This window comes from Ricinus communis, chromosome 5, assembly GCF_019578655.1.
Source record: "Ricinus communis isolate WT05 ecotype wild-type chromosome 5, ASM1957865v1, whole genome shotgun sequence".
Classification (NCBI taxonomy): domain Eukaryota; kingdom Viridiplantae; phylum Streptophyta; class Magnoliopsida; order Malpighiales; family Euphorbiaceae; genus Ricinus; species Ricinus communis.
Window position 1 is genome coordinate 27,727,332 of NC_063260.1, and position 20,807 is coordinate 27,748,138.

General features: G+C 32.8%; 3 protein-coding genes and 1 long non-coding RNA gene across 5 annotated transcripts; all 4 read right to left on the reverse strand.

Annotated features, from left to right (window-relative positions):
* Positions 1-31: 31 nt before the first annotated feature.
* On the reverse strand, positions 32-4,832 carry LOC8283008. 2 transcript variants are annotated; one of them, XM_015719629.3, is made up of 9 exons: positions 3,674-4,832; positions 3,254-3,425; positions 3,009-3,086; positions 2,342-2,705; positions 2,134-2,246; positions 1,840-2,004; positions 1,578-1,717; positions 416-508; positions 32-336 (listed from the first exon to the last, which is right to left on the reverse strand). In XM_015719629.3, exons 1-9 carry the CDS (start codon positions 3,778-3,780, stop codon positions 177-179), a joined length of 1,392 nt encoding a protein of 463 aa, XP_015575115.1. In that variant the 5' UTR covers positions 3,781-4,832; the 3' UTR covers positions 32-176. The 2 variants fall into 2 exon arrangements, with proteins under 2 accessions (XP_015575115.1, XP_015575116.1); XM_015719630.3 differs by lacking the exon at positions 3,254-3,425 and having other exon boundaries at positions 3,674-4,812.
* Positions 4,833-6,960: 2,128 nt separating this feature from the next.
* LOC8283007 (PHD finger protein At1g33420) lies at positions 6,961-10,442 on the reverse strand. Its single transcript, XM_002519905.4, has 5 exons — positions 9,994-10,442; positions 9,695-9,812; positions 9,187-9,402; positions 8,074-8,688; positions 6,961-7,983 (listed from the first exon to the last, which is right to left on the reverse strand). The coding sequence occupies exons 1-5, from the start codon at positions 10,328-10,330 to the stop codon at positions 7,152-7,154; spliced, it is 2,118 nt and encodes a 705-aa protein (XP_002519951.1). The 5' UTR covers positions 10,331-10,442; the 3' UTR covers positions 6,961-7,151.
* A 2,685-nt stretch (positions 10,443-13,127) lies between these two features.
* LOC8283006 (chlorophyll a-b binding protein CP26, chloroplastic) lies at positions 13,128-15,149 on the reverse strand. The gene is made up of 5 exons (XM_002519904.4): positions 14,820-15,149; positions 14,636-14,720; positions 14,125-14,296; positions 13,904-14,038; positions 13,128-13,555 (listed from the first exon to the last, which is right to left on the reverse strand). Exons 1-5 carry the CDS (start codon positions 15,043-15,045, stop codon positions 13,295-13,297), a joined length of 879 nt encoding a protein of 292 aa, XP_002519950.1. The 5' UTR covers positions 15,046-15,149; the 3' UTR covers positions 13,128-13,294.
* A 2,456-nt stretch (positions 15,150-17,605) lies between these two features.
* Positions 17,606-19,029, reverse strand: LOC125370226. Its single transcript, XR_007216198.1, has 2 exons — positions 18,180-19,029; positions 17,606-18,097 (listed from the first exon to the last, which is right to left on the reverse strand). It is a non-coding gene; the product is annotated as an uncharacterized LOC125370226 (long non-coding RNA).
* Positions 19,030-20,807: the final 1,778 nt, after the last annotated feature.

Consider the following 20,807-nt stretch of genomic DNA (forward strand, 5'->3'; position numbering starts at 1 on the left):
AAACAGCATGCAATACGAGAGAGCATTCAAGTAAGTCGCATAAGATGGGTGTGTGCCTTTATGATTATCACAGCAAAGTCTACATGGAGATGGAGAGTGTCCCTTCGTGATTATCACAGCAAAGTCTACATGGAGAGGGCGAGAGGAAAACTATTTACAGATAAAAAGAGGTAAAGTCAAGGAACTGTAAGGTGACTTGCATGCCCCATAGACTTCCAGGATGATTCAAGCCGCAACAAGTGCAGTTTCTCTACAAATGGTTCCAGAACTTCTGCCTCTTCTTCTGGAGCAAAGGCCATGCAGATGCTAAGCTCTTGCACAGCCTTCCCATATTCCCTGCAATTTCACCTCATCAAAAACCACACCCCAACAACCACTACAATTTTTAAACCCCGCAAGTTAACTAACCCCTTACCTATTATAGTACAACATCATGCCATGGTCCCTCCTCAAAGCCCAATTATGCGGCTGCAGAATCAGCAGTCTTTCTGAAGCCATGATCGCCAGCCTGTAACACAGATCTTTAATTTAGCATCTCAACTTGTTTTACATGCAACGGACTCATCAATGTCGTGAATTCCAGTGCTAAATCAGTAACTGATTAAAGGTAGACTTTCAACAAGAAAATTTCAGTTAGCTAGAATTTATCAGCTTTCTGTAGTCAACAAGAAAATGTCAGTTTATAGAAAGTCAAATTAGGATCCCCATCTTCTGTCCCACAAGGATCTTCGCCATTTTTCCCCTCTCAACTCCTCTCTATTTCTCTCTGCCGCAGACAATACCCCAGGAGATGTTACACAGCTTCAGAAACAGCCACCAACTTGTTTTTCTTTCTCATTTTAGTTACCTAATCATTCAATATCCTAAACCTAATCTTTGTTCTTTTCCAAATCTTGCCCCCATTATCAATGGGATTTACCCACAAAAAGCATCAGTATGTAAGCATCTTAATCTGTCTAACATCATTTTCCTCACTACTAAAAGAACTAGGAAGATATGTGCCCAGTGGCGTGATTCAGACAAAATAACCATCATAGTGAACCTCAATTAGAAACATAAGCATACATGTGCACCAGAAAAACAAACACATGCAATAGACCAAACCATACAAAATTCTGATCCTCTGCCTCATAAACCCACAACATCACAAAATTTATGAGTAGAAGGCTTACAGATGTATTGACCTAAAGTATCAACTCCTTGCAGAAGTATTTATGGAGCCATCCCTATTAGTTGAGTCAAAATGAGTTTGTATGAAATATATGTTCATCTAAGGCACAAGTGCACAAGATCATGCAGAGGATTTTTAGCAATACAAGAAGGTAACAGGTATAGACCCACATACTAAGCTAGCTAATGACCATCCTCAGGGTAATAGAAAGAAGACAATTGGAAGCACAATTTTTACACCAGGGTAACTCAGATGCTTCTTAGATTTCTGATTTTTCTAAAACTTCTTTCTTGCCAATGCAGCACAGGTTAAAAGCTAGAACAAAGGAGGATAAAGACTAGAAATAAGGTATCAGCAAGAGTATTGAAATCAGAAATAATTGCTACTCTCTGAGATAAGCAAGTACCTCAGATCTCGTGGCCGAAGCAAAGGAACATTCGAATTATGGACCATATTATGTTTCTCATCAGCATCATGAACATGCCTCAGTGGAGAAGTCAACATCAACCCGTGACTTGACCTTGAAGCACGTTTCCAGTGAAGCCTCTACAAAATTTCAAAATTTCAGTTCATTCTTGACAGGAGATTCTGAAATATACTTAAAAAGCATGAATAACTGATAATGATGGAAGTAACAAAAAGTGTACTCTGCATAGATTAAAACTTACAATCAAATTAGCCAGAGAAATCCCAATAATGTCTCGCTTTGTAGCTATCTCAAGCCCTGAAAGTGAATTGCTAGTCAAATCTGATGCCTTTGATCTAGGGTCCTCCACACACCTTCCATTGACAATTGCAAATAAACTTTGCCCTGAAGTCACCTTGAAGAGCTCCTAGTGAAAGAAAAGGCAAAAATAAAATAATCCAGCTTCCAACCAGACATGAATCACAATTGTAAAAGAAATTACTAATACATTATTTAAAGGATGACTATTGGAGTGCAGAAAGCAAAGTTTAAGCACCTCTAGGTTCTCTGTTTGGGGCCATATTAAAAAATCTTCCCCAACTCGAGATCCCACAATGGTCAGACTGAGTCGTCTACAAACTTCAATGTAAATTATGCTAAGCAAAATTGCTGTTACACAGGCAAACAAATAATCAGGTTACCTTAAAGCAAATAGCTACATATGAAAAAAAAAAAAACAACAACAAAATATAACAAAGTTGTACCACTGCCACATCCAGTGCTGAGAACAGTGGGTAAATATGAATACTTTGAATCTACAACAACAGGCGACCTTTTGAAGCCTCTTAAATCAAAAAGAACTACATTTACGGCATCCAAAACTTCAGATAAATGGCAGCCTATATCTCTTGAAACAAGCTCAGCTTCAACTTCTCTGGCTATGCTGTCCAGCTCACCAAGCCACTCAGTTATGTTCTTTCCAGACAAAGGCATTTGCTCCAAACAATCCCACTTTTGATCATCCAGTGGGACTGAAGTAGTTCTCCTTTCATTTAGGAGGGAGCGAACATCCATCTCTCTATTGAAAGCAATAAATGCCTCATCTTCAGCTGCAATGTACAGCAAAGCCTGCACCACGAAGTTATGGACATAGTAGAAAGAAAAATCATTAAAAGATGGGATTTTGCATTTATTCGGGACAAAGTAAATCTTTTATTTGTGGAAGTGTAAAAGCTACTACTTCCACTTGGAATTATCAACCGGTGACAAGGTGAGTCACTGAGGAGCATATTTTTGGAACGTCATGTAATAGAAAAGATTACTGAAGAAAAAAGTGAAAGAAAAATCATATTTGATGGATTAACAAGTAAAGTAATCCATAATCATGCACGAAAGAACATACGAAGATATCAACTAAGTAAACTTGTATACCTTTGCGAGAGAGATGTCTTTATCTTTAGATTGAAAGGAGATTTCATGGGTGAATTTTTTCCTTGCAGACTTGACAACCTGGGAATTATGTTATAGCACCAAGATAAGGATAAGATGGAAGTAACATTGTGAAAATGCAATCAATAACAAGTGATGTAAACTCAGGGGCTATCAATAATACATGCTTTTTTTTTAAGAACAAAGTAAAAGGAATAAATAGGCATTCATCGGTAAAACAAGTAAACCTCCTGATAAACATTGAGGCGGGATGAGTCCATAGTCATCTGATTGGTAGAAAGAGGGGAAGCTGAAGCTGAAACTGAAACTGAAACAATAGCAGTTTTCACATCCACATTCCTAGTCCATGGAAAAAGGGTCCTTCTTCTCATCCACATCCAACGTTGATCATGATCATACCTGATGATGATCATCATCGTGTAAAGAATAAAGGGATATTTTGGGTTTTTGACTACCACAAAAATCCTTCTTTCCTTCTCTCTAAATATATAATTTGATAACTTAAAACTCAATATATACATTGACTCGCTAAACAGTTTACTTCAAATTATAAATATGACATCAGAGAAACAAAGCATACACAACTAATTAATTGACAATCAAAGTTCCCAAAAGAAAGTGATAAATGAAAAGAAGATGAAAATTACCTCATGGGTCTGTGATCAAAGTGAATTGCTGACATGGTTCTTGTTGAAGTAGTAGTAGTACAAGTCATTAGAGGATTACACAAAGGGGTCAGTGATGCAGGCAGCATTTCTTTCTTTTCTTTGTTAAAAGAGACAACACACACACAGAAAGAGAGAGAGAAAGAGAGAGAGAGGCAGACAGACAGTAGAAGAGAAGGGAATTGCTTAGAGCTTCAACCAAATAATGTCAGATAAGAGTCTGACAATACCATACAAGTGAAGAGAGAGAGAGAGAGAGAGGTATTAAAGTAAAACAAAAGGAGCAGTAGCGATTTTGGAAGTAGAAAGCTTGATGCTAGATTCCATAAACTTGGGCTCTGGAAATTCACTTCCAAAAGACAAGGAGTGTGAAAATGAAGATGATGATTTTGCAGCACAACAGTAATCACAAAACCCAGATGAAGCAAAACAATAAGAAGAAGTAGAATAAGAAAAAGCACCGAGAGAGGAGTTACTCTTGATGAGAAAGATGCAAGATTTCCCAAAATCCATAATCATACTCTTGTCAGTGATGTCTAATTGATTATACTGCATTAACATCAACAAACACCTTCTTCTTCTGCTGCTTCTTCTTCTTCTTTTGTTTGATGAAGAATTTCTCGGTGGCCTGTCTATGAAAGATTTGATCTTTCTTTAAACCCAGGAGCCACTCTTTGATAACAAACAAGAACAGCACAAAAAGAAGAAGAAGAAGAAGAAAAAGGAAGGAAGATAATGAGAGTTAAAGAAAGAGAAGAGAGTTGGTAGCCGCTCGATGCTGTTGATGATGATAATGCATATTAAGCACCCTCTTTATACCCAATTTTTAAGATGCAAATAAGTGCATTTAATCATTAATCAATATCCATAGCCTACCAATTCCCATGTTTCCATCTCACTCCTAATTTTGGTGCTTGCAGTGAGCGAGTGTATATATATATATTATTAATGTATGCATAGAGAGACTGATGAGGTAAGTGTATTTTGGGTGTCAAAATTGATGGGATCAAAAGAGGGAGAAGAATATATTTGGAATTTTGGAATCATGGTACGAGTATTCCTTAATGTTTGTTACTACTCATTGCCTAGTTTATTCTGCTATATTTTATATACATACAGATAAAATTGTTTTTTCAATTGTGGCCAGCTTGACCATGAATTTTATAACACTGCACACATTATCTTCCCATTTTGCGCATAGAAAGAAACACTGCACTAATCATTTCAAAAATTAACATAAATATTTGTATTTTAGAATTTATCGCGTTTTTCAAAGATCAAGATTGTCAGAATTAAGTATTAACAACAACTTTTTAAAAGACTTTGGTAAGATTATAGAGGTCGATTTTGAGATGGAGTGATATTATTGGTAGGAAATTAGGAATGCAGAATAATTACGGTAAGGCAGCGAGTACACTCAACCAATCCAAAGAAAAAAGGAAAAGAGGAGTTTAGTATTCATTTTGATTTAAAGATCAGAGTCACACACAGTACAGAGACGCCTAGCAACATCAGGAACACGCGGTGACAGTGACACTAATTTAACTCGACATGAAAAAAGAAAAACCAAAAAGGAAAAGCAGTAATGGTAGTGGTACAAGAAAATGAATATATATTTTTAAAGAAGAAAGAAATAAAGAAAAGAAGAGAGGCCATTGATTGATAATATTAATAATTGAAGGAGGAGAGAAGTAGATAAGGTTTACGTAAGGAGGTGGGAGTGGGTGGTGCTGGCCTGGCTTCCTCTTCCTCTTCCTCTTCCTCTGATTTGGATTCAAATGATTATTGTTTTTTCTTTACCCAATCTCATCTTTTTCCTTTTCTTTCTTCTCAATGTCATTAGATTTTGTGTAGTAATTATTATTTTCCCTTCGTATTATATATTAAATAAAAATATAGAATAGTTTATAAAAATGATTTATGGTGAAATATGTGGAATAATAATAAATAATAAATAATATTGGGGTGATTTCTGTGTTGATGTGATGTATTAAAACGTCATGAACAGATGCTTTGCCAATCTGGCAAACTCTCGTCATTGTCTCGTAGACCTAAATTTATTGCATTTTCGGCTTCTATTTTTTAGCATTTGCAATTTGGACCCTTCTTTATTTATTTTATCATTATTATTGTTATCGTGTGTGTGGAAGTAGAATAGAATGCTGAATCCACCTTCTCTTTCAGTTTATATTTAAATATGAAAGTTAATCGATTTGTCTAGAGTTTATATGATTAAATTCGTAATTTGTTTCAAGATTATATATTATTATTATTTTTTAAAATCAATTTATGTGTGATTGTTTACGAAATTAAATTTTTTTATTTTAAAATTATTCTTATTTATTTATTATGCACGCAAAATGATATATAATATTTTTTAATAATTTTACTAAATTGAATAATTTTTTTAATCAATGAGAAAATAATGATATGTTAAAGATAAAAACAAATACTTATATTTTTGAAGGTACATAAACTGATATTAGTTAAGAATTCAGTATTATGTGTACATAAGAGTTCAATCAGTAATTACCTTTTTAAAAAAGAAGAGTTCCAATCAGTAATTGCCTGTTTCTGTAGCAGAATTCTAGAATTTGTGATTGGATAGTGAAAAACTAAGAAGATATCTTATTTCAAGAAAATCTAAATAGTCTTGGCGTAATAATGATTTATTTTTAAATAAGATCTTCCTGTTTTTAAAAAATATATGATATTAATTACTTTTAATTTAATTTCTTAAAAATAATTTATGCCCAGTATTGATTTACAAATTATGAAGAAGTTTCAGTCCACAACTTTTCATTAGTATTCTGATTATATAATATGTCGCAATTTTAGGAAATTATAACATATTTACATAATATTGTAGCATTTTATAGAAATGTAATTTATCACATTCATAAAAAATCAAAACTATTTATGATTTTTCTAGTAACCTAATACTATTTCAACTTCATAATTTTCTGGAGTTTCACTTAATTTTATGTCATCAAGTTAAAAGAAATTTATATGGAATTGTTATAAAATAAGGTAATAAGTTATTGTTTGTTATCTTTTTGGAGAGAAATAAGAAATATTTACTTTTCTCATTTATCTTTTAATAAATTGTGCTAAACCCAATAAAACAAACTTAACTTTAATTTTGAATGGGTTCGATTCATCAAAGTTAAAGGACGAAACAAAAATTATAAATTTTTTAGATTAACAAGTTAGCAAGGTGATTTTAACAAGAAAAAGGATGGGATCAAAAAAAAGAAAAAACAACCACATAATATCAAAAGCACTAAAATATTGCACCAGAAGACCGACGATGAGGGTGCTTACCATATGCTCAGATGCAAATTATATTTTTCTAAGGGGGGCCAGAAATACAAAAATACAGCCCCAGTAAGCACCCCACAAAAGGTACAAAAACAAAAGCTTCACTATTAGTATTTACAAAAAGATATATATACAGAGCCTATGGAACACTAAATGTTACTCCCACAACACTTCCAGTTGGCACTGCCTCGCCTCTGCAAGTGGATGATGTTGTTATAGATTGACAAGGTACCTCCTCCTTCCTTTTACATTCCCTGCGGCGTGCATTCATGCATCTCAAACACACAAACATTGACGGGATTGTGTCCGAGTTATCAATCCCAGCGCACCTTGTGTGCTGCCACACCCCACAGGTATCGCAAGCCAACATCTTCTCACCATCATCATCCTTGGCCCCACAAGGACAATCTACTGTCCATCTCTCCATTCCCCTTTCCATTCTAAAATGGCTTAGTGTTTGTTTTGATGGGCACGTCCCTTTGATTTTAACTGACCCACTTGTTCCGACAAGAAACTTTAGAGTAACTGAATCCTCTAAACACCCATACTCCGGCAGTTCTTGAGCTTCAAACCTCCTAAACATCGCATATACTTCTTGAAAAGCTTTAGAGGCTTCGCGCTTCAGATCAGCTACAGTAGCATTTAATGGTAGTATAATTAGTTCTGGTGGTATGGCTGGGTCATCTTTAGGTTGCTCTGAAAGTTCTACATGACACATAATATTAATGGAAACTGGATTATTTACAACCATTTTCTTAGGTCTGTAGTCCTTCACAAATTGTTTGCAGTCAAGAAGCTTTGTTGCAGCATCAATCACACTTTCTCTCGTCACATGGGGTCCATAGTTCACTGTAGTTTCACGATCGAGCAAGGAATCAAGTAAAAACTTCAGGTCGCACTTGATATCCTCTTTTGACGGATATACTTTATCCAATCTATCTCCACAATGCATGAAACTAAGTGGTGCAAGCCTGTAGGCAAAGAGAAAACGAGTATGTTTAATTTTCATACAATCTTGTATAGAAGATTACCAAACAAGTAGGGGGCAAGTCTCAACTAACCTGTATTCAGCATCGCATGTATTAGGATTGCATCTGGCTTGAACCACCATGCTATTAGCTGCCAATTTCCCTCCCAGGTATTTAAGGCAATAATCAAGAAGCTCCGGTGATGCTCTCTTGCACATGACACCTTTAAGAGCATGCCTAGACACCCAATTGTTCTCACCAGATGCTGCCACCAGCACCCTTATCATAGCTTGTTGAACACATTCCACATCATTCCTTGTCCATGCGCACAACACATTTGAAGTGCTAGATCTTATCTTCTTTAGCGTTGCTTTAGGCAATAAAGACTCATTGGTCTGATGGATCAACCTCAACATAAATGAACAAAGGTCTTTTAAAGTTAAAACTTCCAAGTCTGACAAGGACTGGTAAAAAGCAATAACAGCTTGCAAATGTGTTCGAGGCCTTCGCCTCTGAAATAAAATCGGGGCCAGAGGCACATTTGAGATAGTTTTCACTGCTTCATTATAAGAATCTGATGTGAGTGCATAGCTTCCACGTCCAAATTCATAACCCCAGTCACCATACCATGAATGGCCTTTGGTGATTGCACAAAGCAAGCGATACTCTATCCCGTATTTTCTTGATACATCCATCACCGATACCTTCCTGCACAATATATAAAATCAATCCACATTTGAACTTAGACACTTGCCATCCCAAAAAAAAGGATTAGATAGGGCATAAGACTTTAAATTATTTGTTTTTCCATCTCTAGAAGTATCCTTATGTCCTAGCCACAGATTCACCAATTATCTCTATTTATGAAGATACTCCAATAGCAAGCAGAAACATTAACAGCAAACACGGTTTATTATTTGTAAATCAACATATTATCTACGATGCAAAAAGAACTCAGGCAAAGTCTCCCTAAGAGTTTGAGATCCCTTTAAACACACCATCCACCAAACTGGAAACTCCTAGCTAGCAAACAAATTTTGAGCACATAAGACAAGTTTATTTAGATGGAAATGCAGAAAGGTCATAAATAATTGCAAACAGCTTAAATTACATGACATATAAAGCCATGCAAACAGTTTTAACTGAGTTTGTCAAAGAAATTATAAAATGTCAAAATAACATGCAAATCAAGAGTGGAGGGCAAACCTGACACGAAGCGTTGCACAAAGCCTATCCCAAAAGTCCATGATATGATATCCAGTAAGAATATCAGAACCACCTTCTCTTCCATTGACTCTAAGAAGATGACCAAATCCATTGGAGTGAACCACACCGTGCAATAGATGGGAGTTATCTTCGAATTGTGAACATATCCATTCATCAATATCATCACTACTAGGCGCAGAATGACACCACTTGCACCTAAACCAATACCATCACAAAAAAAGGAGGAGAACACATGTTAAACACGAACAAAATACTTAAAACCCTTACCCATAAGCAAACAATGCTTAGAAAATACTTGCATACTCAAAGACTCATCTATAAATATGACAATCATCCAGCAGCCAAGTTGGAATACATTTTTTACTTTTTTCTTTTTTTATATCCACTGCAGTGTATACCCACTTACTTCTATATCAATATTCAACTAGTGATGTAATAACCTATTACGCAATCGTTTTATATTAGTAGAGATTCAACTCTGTCTCACCTTGAATCTGATAAATCCAACAAATTATTGCATTTCGTACACTTGCTACTACTGCTGCTGCTTGTAGCTCTAATCATAAAATGGTACCGTTTTGTGCATACTGGATGCTCACTCCAACCTTATTAACAAAAACCCAAATTTTATTTAAGCTCAATAATCTACTTCCATATTTACTTAAAAATATTTTTTAAGAAAAAAAAAAAGAGAGAGAGAGAGAGAGAGAGAGAGAGAGAGAGAGAGAGAAAAGAAAGAAAGAAAAAGAGCAAGAGACATTGTTAACTCAGGCTGAGTCGACTCACCAATGACTCGGCACTGGTTACAATAAGCAGATCTGGTGGCGGTGGTGGTTCTAGTAACATCCTCTTCGACAATATCAAGTAAAACAACAACAGGCGAAAGATCTGGCTCTTCAACAAGATCCCCGACCCGAAAAACGATCTGCCACGTGAGCAAGCAGGGGAAAAGCGGGGGAGGGTAGGTAACACGCGCGTGGCGTGACAGGAAGTGCTTGATGTTATCGCGAAAGGGCCTCTCCTCATCGGCGACGGCCGCTTCAGGGAAAGTGAAGAAGTCGTAGAGATTAGCGGTGACTCGGTTTCTTTTTGGTCTTTTTAGAGGCCTGTCGTTTACTACCATCGTCGTCAGTGCGGGTGTCGCGTGTTGTCAGTGTTATTATATATATACAAGGAGCGAGTGAGAGGGGGTTTTCTTAGGTCGGTTTTGTTATAATTTACGGTGTTTTATTAGGATAAAGGAATCATAAAAGGAGTGAGATTATAATTATTATTATCATATATATATTTCGAGTTTGGCGGTTCGATACGTTTGCCGTCACAAAATATTTTCAAATTTGAGTGTTTTGGTTTCAGCTCTGGCGGTTCGGGTTTTGCGCCCTCTTCTTTCAGTAATTGGCAGTCAGTCACCAAACGGCTCCTTATTTCACCGCCCTGTCGAGATTCCTATTGGATAAAACTGTTAATATATTTTTATAAATTATTCCATTCCATGAGTAAAGAAAAACTGCGTTTGTTATGAAAGTCTTTTTCTTGTTTTCACGTTGTAGTGTTTATGACTTTGTTTGAATCAAAAGATTCCAATTGTTTTATGCATGTATATAGATAGTGAAATTAATGGTTTTAAAAGCTTTATTATTTAAATCAAATTTAAAATTCATGAATGGACAGATACAATTTTATAATAAAATAGTTTATTATTTATTACAATGATATATTTTAAAATTTTCACTAAAAATGACAAAATTTTAAAATAATAACCTTTTTAAGGATTTATAGATTTTCACCCTTTTTTATTTGTTAAATAATAAATTAAATTCTTTGATTTAATAGATGGACCACATCTCATGAACTACACAGTAAGAGAATAATCATCTTCTTACATTCGTCATAAAAATAAATTCACTCAGTATAATATAAAAAAAAACTTAATTAAAGATGAGATAATTACTATTTACCCAATACATTTTCTATATTATACTGACATTTTGAAAACATTCTTTTTCATCATTCTATTTTGAAATTTTATATTAAAACCACTAAACAATTATTCATTATATTTAATTTTATATTATTTGCCTCTTGATCTTTTGTGTAATATATAAATTGCTCATTATAGTTTATTTACTATACTAAAACTCTATTGTCTAATTTTTATATAAATTTAATTTTAATGTCCGTACAAAAATAATAAACTAATCTTTTTTAATTACTCTAATTTTTAACATAATTAAATTCTAATAAAATTTAAATATCTTAAAAGTATTTATAAAATAATAAAAAAATCACATAATTTAATTTTAAATTGTTAAATAAAATTGATATTATTATTATTATTATTATTATTATTAATTTTTTATAGTAGAATTATAACTTGATAAGAAATTTGAGAATTAAATTATCATTTTTATCAATTTAGTCATCTAATTAGATTGACTTTCAAAATTAAGAAAATTACTGCGTAACAAATAAATTTTTGGAAGCAATTTGTATATTACACAAAAATTCAGAAGACAAATAGTATAAAATCAAACATAACTAACTATTTTCTAACGGAAAGAAATTTTAATATAAAATTACAAAGTAAAATAATAAAAATACTATATTTTTTAAATATTAAAAAATAACTAATATAAAAGAACACATGAGCTCACTCATTTTAAAAAATAAAGACTCTTACCATTTAAATTATAACTCAAATAATAATGAATCTTTCTTTAAAAAAATAACAGAAAAATTAATTTAAATTTATAGATTTTATATAATTTTAATATTCCATATGAAAGTTTTAAACTCAAAATAAATGCACAAAAAAAAAGAAAAAAGAGAAAATTATGATTCTTTTTTTGAACTCAAAAACAATTCTGATTATATTTCTATTAAAAAGGTCCTTTTAAGTTTTGACTATTTGTAAATTATAGTATTGAGTAAACTCATTTCTGATGTCACTTTTTCAGCATTGTTCTTTCAATCCATGTACGCATATTCATCGATTCATTTTTTTTATATATTTTAATTTTTTTTATTTGAAGAGTTATTTTATAAAATAAAATTTTAATAAATTTTTTATTTTAATGTAAAGTGATATTATATATTACTATTAGCAAATACATAGATAAACTTCAACTTTTGGCTAAATTAAGTTGTTAATTTTAAAGTATCTCGATTAATTTCTTAAAAAATTAATAGAAAATAGTTATATATTTTTTATGTTAATTTTATTGACATGAAATGCAGCTAGTATTACATGCAAAATATATTTGTTTATATAGAAAAAGTATTAGCTATATATTTTGTTAAGTAAATTATAAAAAGAATTTCTCTAAAAGTTTAAGAGTTTATCCTTACATTTTATTTTTATTTTTTATATCAATGAAAAATTAAAAATTAAAAATATTAATATCTATAGAAATAGAAAAAATATATTGAATGCAAATAAATCAATTTATATTTGAATATTTTTAAAAAATGCAGAATGATTATGATTCTATTAACACTTAAATGCGAGTTCTTTGGATTTAAAGAGATGAAATTACCAAAATGAACTGACATTGCAAACCTAAAAAGGCATGTGTCCTGTAAAGAAATCAATTTGGATGCCTTAAAGAGTCAAGCAACAAGTTTTACTTATTAAAATACCATCTCCTGTTGCTTCCTCACATCCTTTCTCTTTTCTCGAGATTACTACTGAAAATGTTTGACAGTTTTACTTATTAAGATTACAACTGTCATTAAATTTTAAGTATTGGATCTGATTGTTAGATGTGTAATAAGTGAAGGGTTTCTCAAATTATATCTGTTACATATTTCGCGAACCAGAAATGGCACAAGCATATAAAACATTTTGAGATTGACGGGATGGGATTCTTTAGATGCCCAGACAGAAGCAACTGAAAGTAAATGTATACTGCAAGCATGGCTGAATAATTAATGGCAAACCTCTATAAAAGGAGAAGGGCATAGTTTAGTTTGGGGCTTGGAGGGCAAGGACTAATGTTAATTGCCCTTATAATGTCTCAATGAGATGATGTACAGTGCATTTAGATGACGAGTGAAAAGGTACAGAGTGGAAAATCAAATTTGACATTCACAGGGTAGGAGCTCTCTCAGCAGAACCAGCAAGGACAGTAAGCAAGTTGTTTCCGAAAGGATCGCTGAGGTGCTTTGCAAGGTTCTCAACGGGTCCTTCTCCTGTAACATAAGCTTGGAAGTAGAAACCCAGCATTGCAAACATTGCAAGTCTGCCATTCTTGATCTCCTTCACCTTCAAGATTGCTGCCTGGTCTGGATCCTTTGCCAATCCCAAAGGGTCAAATGGACCACCTGGGTGAAGCTTGTCCTCCAAATCCTACAATTATCATAACCATGTCAGAGTTGCTTCTTATGTATATTCACATGTAAGAATCTTTCGTCTTATACCAATGAAGGACAAATAATATACACAAAATTAGTAGGATTTTGGATAGAAACAGTTCAGATGATTGATTGCACGTTGAACTATTACGTTATGTATCACTCATCTATTATGTTAATGTATATATAGATGAGAACATATACATGAAGTAGGCTTATTTTTGGGTGAGTATACATTCCTAATCCTCTTTATTTGCTGGTAATGGCGAACAATTCAACATATGAAGGGGCATAGGATGCAAATGCATAAACAATATAATAGAAAGAGTGATAGCGCAAATACCAAGCCGTTGATAATTCTGTAGTATTCAGCACCACCAAGAAGGACAACCTCAGCAATGACAGCAACAACAAGATTGATTGGAATTGAGTTTCCGAAGTAGTTCAACGTGCCACCATCAAGAAGCAAAGCTCCAGTCTGCAACATGTCATTATATTTATTAACAATTTGGAAACAAAATAAAGATAATAGTTTAATAGAGACAAGAAATTCCGAAACAAAACCTTAAACCAGACGGCTTCAGGGCCACAGTTGGCACCGAATTTGTTGAATGCTTCAGGAACGATAAAACCTGCAGCTCCAAGCATAGCCCATCTTGCATGAATTAGCTCATATGCCTGATATTTGGCAAAGTCCTCTGGCTTCTTGCTTAGCCCAAATGGATCATATCCATAACTGCATTTCACGTATAATAAAATCACTAACACTCTGCCCATATTTTATACAAGAAAGTAGAAAATCTAAACTACAATAATGATAATGAATATAGCAATAGTATAATAGTGATAATAACTCAACATATATAAGACATTTAAGCAAGAAAAAACAAATATGTAAGTAGAACTCATTGTGTTGCAAAAAGAATTTGGATCTCCAGATAATTTTACTTTTCATTGAATTAGTGATGCACAACTTAAAGTTTGTTTGAGTTTTTCTGGGTACATATTAATTATGCCATTTAAAATTAATTTTTAAATTAAGGAAAAAGAAGTATAAAGAGCAAAATGGTCTTACTCTCCGGGAACTTCACCAGTCAAGTACTCTGGGATCTCAGATCGGTCCAAGAGTCCCTCAGGCAAGAAAATCCTTCTGTCAGGACCTGAAACCAACAAATCAAAGAAGTGTTACAGGACTCAAAAATGCTAGCCGCAGCAGGCAAAAGAAAAACATAAGGAAAATGCATGAGAATAATACTTACCATACCACTTGGCGAGCTCATCGTCGACTGGAGAAACGGCAGCAGGCTTGGCTTTGGGAGGTGGAGCAGCCTTCTTCTTGGAGAAAAGAGCGACAGTCTTCAAAGTTGAAGGGGTTGATGATGTAGGAGCAGCAGACCTTGTGGCTCCACTGAAGTTCAGTGGGTTTCCAAGCATTTCAGACACTCCAAGGGAGCCAGCCGCCCTAGATGCCGCCAAGGAAGCCATATCCTTTTGTGCTTCTGCTGCTACTGGTGCTAAAGACTTGTGCCTTTTGTTTTTGCAGGTATTGAACTAGAATATTATGTCTACAGAGGAAGATGGAGAGAATTGAGATAGATAATACTACTATATGGTTGAGCTGGTGGATGTGGACATTCCACGTGGGATTCATGTTGATGGGTTATGATTGGTTGGAGAAGAAGGATTTGTAATCTGAAGCTGAAGTTTGATAGGGCAGTTGTGCCTACATGGCAGATTTTGGAGCTGACATGGATTACTCATGACGTTTGTTGGTTCCTCTCTTTTGGATAATATTACAGATCATTCTATCCAAATTCTCATCACTTTTTATTTTATTTTATGTGGATCATGTCTGTTTGGTTTCAGGTTAAGTGATGCAATCTTTTCTTCTACTACATCGACTGCAATTCTTGAAAATTAAAAAAAAAGTACATTAAAAAAAAATATATATATATATATATATATATATATATAAGGCTTCATTGTACAAAAAAAAAAAATTAAAATTTTCAGCTTTTCTCAAATCAAGCAAATTCTTTCATTTTTATCGGTTTTACCTGTCAATCCGAATTTTAATGAAGTTAAATTGTCATAATAACATCAAGAGTATACAATTTTGTTTTATACTGATAAAAAAAATATTATTTTATATAAATGTCGGCACATCTGGAAATTATTTATCTTTTTTCTTCTTATTTAATTGATTCTATAATTGTAGTAAATCAAAAGGTTCACGAGTAAAATTGATAAAATAAAATAAATTAATTATACTGAAAAAAAAGTAAAAATTCAGAATTGTCTAGTAATTAAACTCTGTGTTCTTAAGTTTTGGAGCCGTTACAATATTTAATAACCTGAATATTTGGTCAGTATTTAATCCATATACTAAAATTGATCATTGGACAAAAATTATTGACAACTAAAATTAATGATAATCAAAGATTTAAAAGAGAGGGTAAATGCATAACTGGCCCTTGAACTTATTATGTTTTTGCAGTTGGGCTCCTGGACTAAATTTTGGTTCAATTGAATTTTTTAACTCCACGGATTGTGCTTTCTAACCCCTCCACTAACTGTTGAAATAAAAAAAATAATATTCCTCATTAATGGCGTTAATAATAAAAAAATATAAACAAAAAGAATGAAACACAATTGGAAATAAGAAAACAAATGTGTTATAAAGTCCCAATTTATGGAATTAGGATTTCCTTTCATTTCATTAAAATCATATCTCCGTTCTGTCTGCTCATTTAAATTTCTCACTTCTTCTTCTCCATTCTTCCCACAATGTCTGATGAAATCACTGAAACAGAGAATGTGCTTGCATCTGGAAACAGATTTGAAGAAGTTGAGAGTTGTGGAGCACTTGAAATGAGAAATTTAATATGCAAATGTGGAAACTGTGCGAATCTCGTGATTTCCAGGACTGAGAGGAATCCTGGCCGAAAGTTTTGGGACTGTGCTTACCACAATATAAATTTTGTTAGGGCCACTTTAAAATTGGAAATAAGTTATATTACCTGTTTTTATATAATATTACTAATATTTCCTCATATTGTTAGGGCCACTGTGATTATTTCCGTTGGCATGATGAATAGATATCAACATTTTGATCCTAATGAGGTGAGGGCAATGAATATAGCAATTGAAGAGGAGGTTGCCAAAATGAATGAGATAAATGCTAAAGTAGAACGAAATGGTAAGAAAATACTTGCTTTGAAAAAAGAGGTTCAATTATTGATTAAAGAGGTGAAAGAGCATAAGAAAGAGCTAGATGACTTGAGAAAGCAGTTGCACAAGCACGAGATTGGGATATTGGCTGCTATTGGTGTTGTTGCTTATGTTTGTTAAGTTAAGCTTGTTTAGGGTATAAAAATGGTTACTTAAGTAGCTACTGGTTGTAGAACGCTTTAGACATGTTAGTATTGATGCCAAGCGCCTGTAATATTTTGTGTGCAAATGATCTGATAAATGAAATGACCCTATAATATTTTGTGCGCCTGTAAAATTTTATGTGCAATGATCCTGTGCATCAAGATGTTGATATAATTTATGATTTAACAATTTGGAAAAACTTAACTGTGCAAAATACCTAACATGAAATCACACAGAGCAATTGTGCTAATCAACTGAAAGTAATATGCATTAGCAAATAATCTGGTTCATTACGAAACAAAACTTCAAAGCTCTACAAAATATCACCAAAATAATAGTCACGAAAGCTGTTATTGTAATGAACTGAAAGTGTCTATAAATCTCTTGACAGATCACAGTGCACAAAGCTTTATAGATTATCACCAAACAATTAAAAATCTTGTGGCATGCTCTATAAAATATCACCAAAATAATTAAAAATCTTATGGCATTAAACATTGCATCACTGTGTTTGTCGCTTGATTCCATTTTCTTTCATTTGAACTTGGTTGGCTGTAGGTGGCTGTGTGCTTGAATCTGGGTACAGACTCCTTTCATTCATTGTACCAAGCTGAGAAAATAACAGAAAAATAAAGAATGAGTATAGTATACAAGCATCATGTATAACAAATGGCAAAAAATGGAAAATCATACATTTAAAATAGCAAATCCCTTATCAATGCTGACATAATACCCATAACGAGTCACTTTAGCCTTTTGGATTTTTAGAGATTGTTGTCTTCCTTTCTAACACTTACAAATCCGTTAAACTCTTTATGTCTTTCCTCTAAAGCTTGCCTACTTAATTGTTGTTACTTTTGAAGATTTTCGCGACTAGCTCTTACATAGCTTTTAAAATCATCAACACAAGAATTAGAAGTGGAAGTTCCTCTAGTCCCCCTTTTTGTATTCATATTTGCAACATTATCAACTGATGTATAGAAAGTTTTCTTATTTGCAGCTTCTTCCTTCTTTGTACTTTTAGCATCTTTCTTCTTACTAGCATCGTATGCATTTTTCAGTCCTTCTGCAGCAAGCTTCCTTTCACTTGCTAAAACATTTGAGAACCTTGCTCTCTTTAACTGCTGGTTGCTCTTTCCTTATTTTTCATAGACGAAAGACCCTATGTATCACAATGCAATGCAAATAGCTTAGTAGATAACATTGTTCTTGTAATCAAAATTTGAGAAAAAAAAAGTGAATACCTCTGAGGCTGTTTGCCTATTTGGACAGCCAATTCGATTGTGTCCCTTTCTATTACACAAGCCATATGTCATCACACGTCCCTTTCTTGACAGCTTGCCCACTTTCTTTGGTTCTTCTTTATCTTTTCTTCTAGCCTTTTTTTATCTTCTTGGCATCTTCCTCACAGCAAGTGGCTCAAGTGGTGGCAACCCACTCTCTTTCCAAAGCATCTTCCCTTTTTGCATGGAGAACTCATAACCTTCAAATACGTCTCCTTTCTATACCAATGAGCTACATAGTCCTCTAGGTCTTGCTTAATGTGATAGACAGCACATATGGCACGTGGGCAAAGTATCCCAGTTAGGTCAAATGCCATGCAGGTGCAAGACCTATTGTCCAAACTAACAATATGCCTATTTGTTGCATTTGCTATACTTGTAACTTCAAATCTAGCCTCTCCAGTCCACTCCATGAACCATTTATAAGATGCCTTCTTATTTTTTTTAAGCTTCTCAAGAGCCCTAAGAGAGATGTCAAATATCCAACTTTCCACAAACTTTATCTTCTCAACAATCCTTTTTATTGTTTGAACCCTTATACTAAGTATACATCTCTAGAGAGACTTATCTAGAGGAGGACTCTTCTCTATATATATCTCTATAAAAACCTAATTTGAAAAGAAAAAAGAGGAGAGTTTTCTCCTACCTGCTTTCTACATCTACCCACCATTATTCTCTACAGTTTTCTATAAACACTTCAGTTTAGTTTTCATTACTCTTTTTAAAATCTAATGAGCTTTTCAAGAAGTGGAGAGTGATGACTAATCTTCTTCCTACTTGAAGAAATCTTTGATCTATAGAGAACTTTTACTTTATTATTTTATGTCATTTTATTTACCTTCATATATTTATTAATTTTATCTATTATTATTGGTTGACCATCATATCAATTTAGTAGTAATATTTGTTATGACAATCTTTAGGTTAAAAGTATTAGAAACATCATCTTTATTTTAATATATGTTGGTATAAGAAATCTAAGTTACATCATTAGCTTGAGTGATTTAGGAAAAAAAACACATCACCATCTCATTCATTAGACTAGGCTTGAAGTAAAACAAAGAAATTACTAAATAAATTGCTAGATTAAATACTGTTTTTAGCATATAGTTTTAGATCATAAGCATTTACATTTACATATTTATTTATTATTTAGTTACTTTACTTTATGAACATTATTCTCTTTTCAAATACTAATTTACAGTGTTTAGATTTACTTTTATTATTTTGTATTGAAAATTAGTTTATATAATAAGTGACCACATAGTTCCTTAAGAGATCGACCTCGTGGTGAACTTACTCTTACTATAGAAACGATTTGTGCACTTAAAAAAGACACATCACTTTACAATATAGTGTTTTTACAGAATTTAATTTGATTTACTTATAAAAAATTATATTGGCCAATTGCTAGTGGTGGTGAGTAGCGACTTGTAAAGGCTTGCGGGCGTCTTGAGAGGTTAAGTAAGAGTATTGGAGATTTCTTTGGAAGAAGTCATAAATATATAATGGCAATTTCCCAGTGCCCTGTCAAGTTTTATTGCCTCCAATCTTTAATGGATAATTCTAATTCAGCAAAGAGTTAAAATATCACTGCAATTTGTTTTCGTTCTTATGATTTGGAAATATATTTATGTTTGAAAATATATATTTTCTTGCTTAATATTATACCTCAGTTTATTAAAAAAAAAATTATATAATTTAATGATAATGTTATCAAAAAATTCCATAAATTATATTTTTAAGGTTCCTAAATAAAGAGAGTTCAAAGAAAAATATTCTTAAATATAGAATTGTGAAGTCCTGAAACTCTTTTAATGAACAATCAGACAATTTTATCACGTGTGAATAGATTCAACGTCCCATATTAGACATTAAGTTGTATCAAGAAATACTCAAAACATTAAATTGTATCAAGAAACCCTGAAAAAGAAAAAACTCTCTTGACTCACAAAATTCGGTACATTTTTTTAGAGAATTATTTGGGTTAAAGGGATTTGGCATTCATAATGAAAATTTATGGATTTAAAATCCGTAAATTTTTAAAATTCTATCATTTGAATTAAATATAAAAATAATAAAATTTTATTTTATTGAAATAAAAAAAAGGGTCGTACCAATTCATCATTTTTTTTAAATAGTGAATTTTGGACTTTCTCACCTAACCCTAAAAAATGAGAAATTTTAAAAGATGAAGAATTTCTTAAAATCCATGAATTTAAAATACTTTTTTACTTGTCGAATGATGAATTTTATAAAATTCCTCGATCGAAATGGCCTCTATATGTAAAATATATTAAAACAATTTTCAACTTTTTATAATCATTAATATTGTAATGCATATATTCATAAAAGATTCTAATATATATTTAAAGTAAGAAAAGAACTAGTATATATTAAAAATAAAAGGAATTAAATTAGAAACAATATTAAATAGCTAGACTAAAAGATTAGGAGGCCACAATCAAAACTCTAAAATGCTAAACCTGTGAACTGTGAATAGTAGGAAGGTAATAACCAGATAGTTATCCACTCAATCTGTAAAAATGCAGAGCAGAGAATAGTTATGCAATACCTTCATGTAGCAAT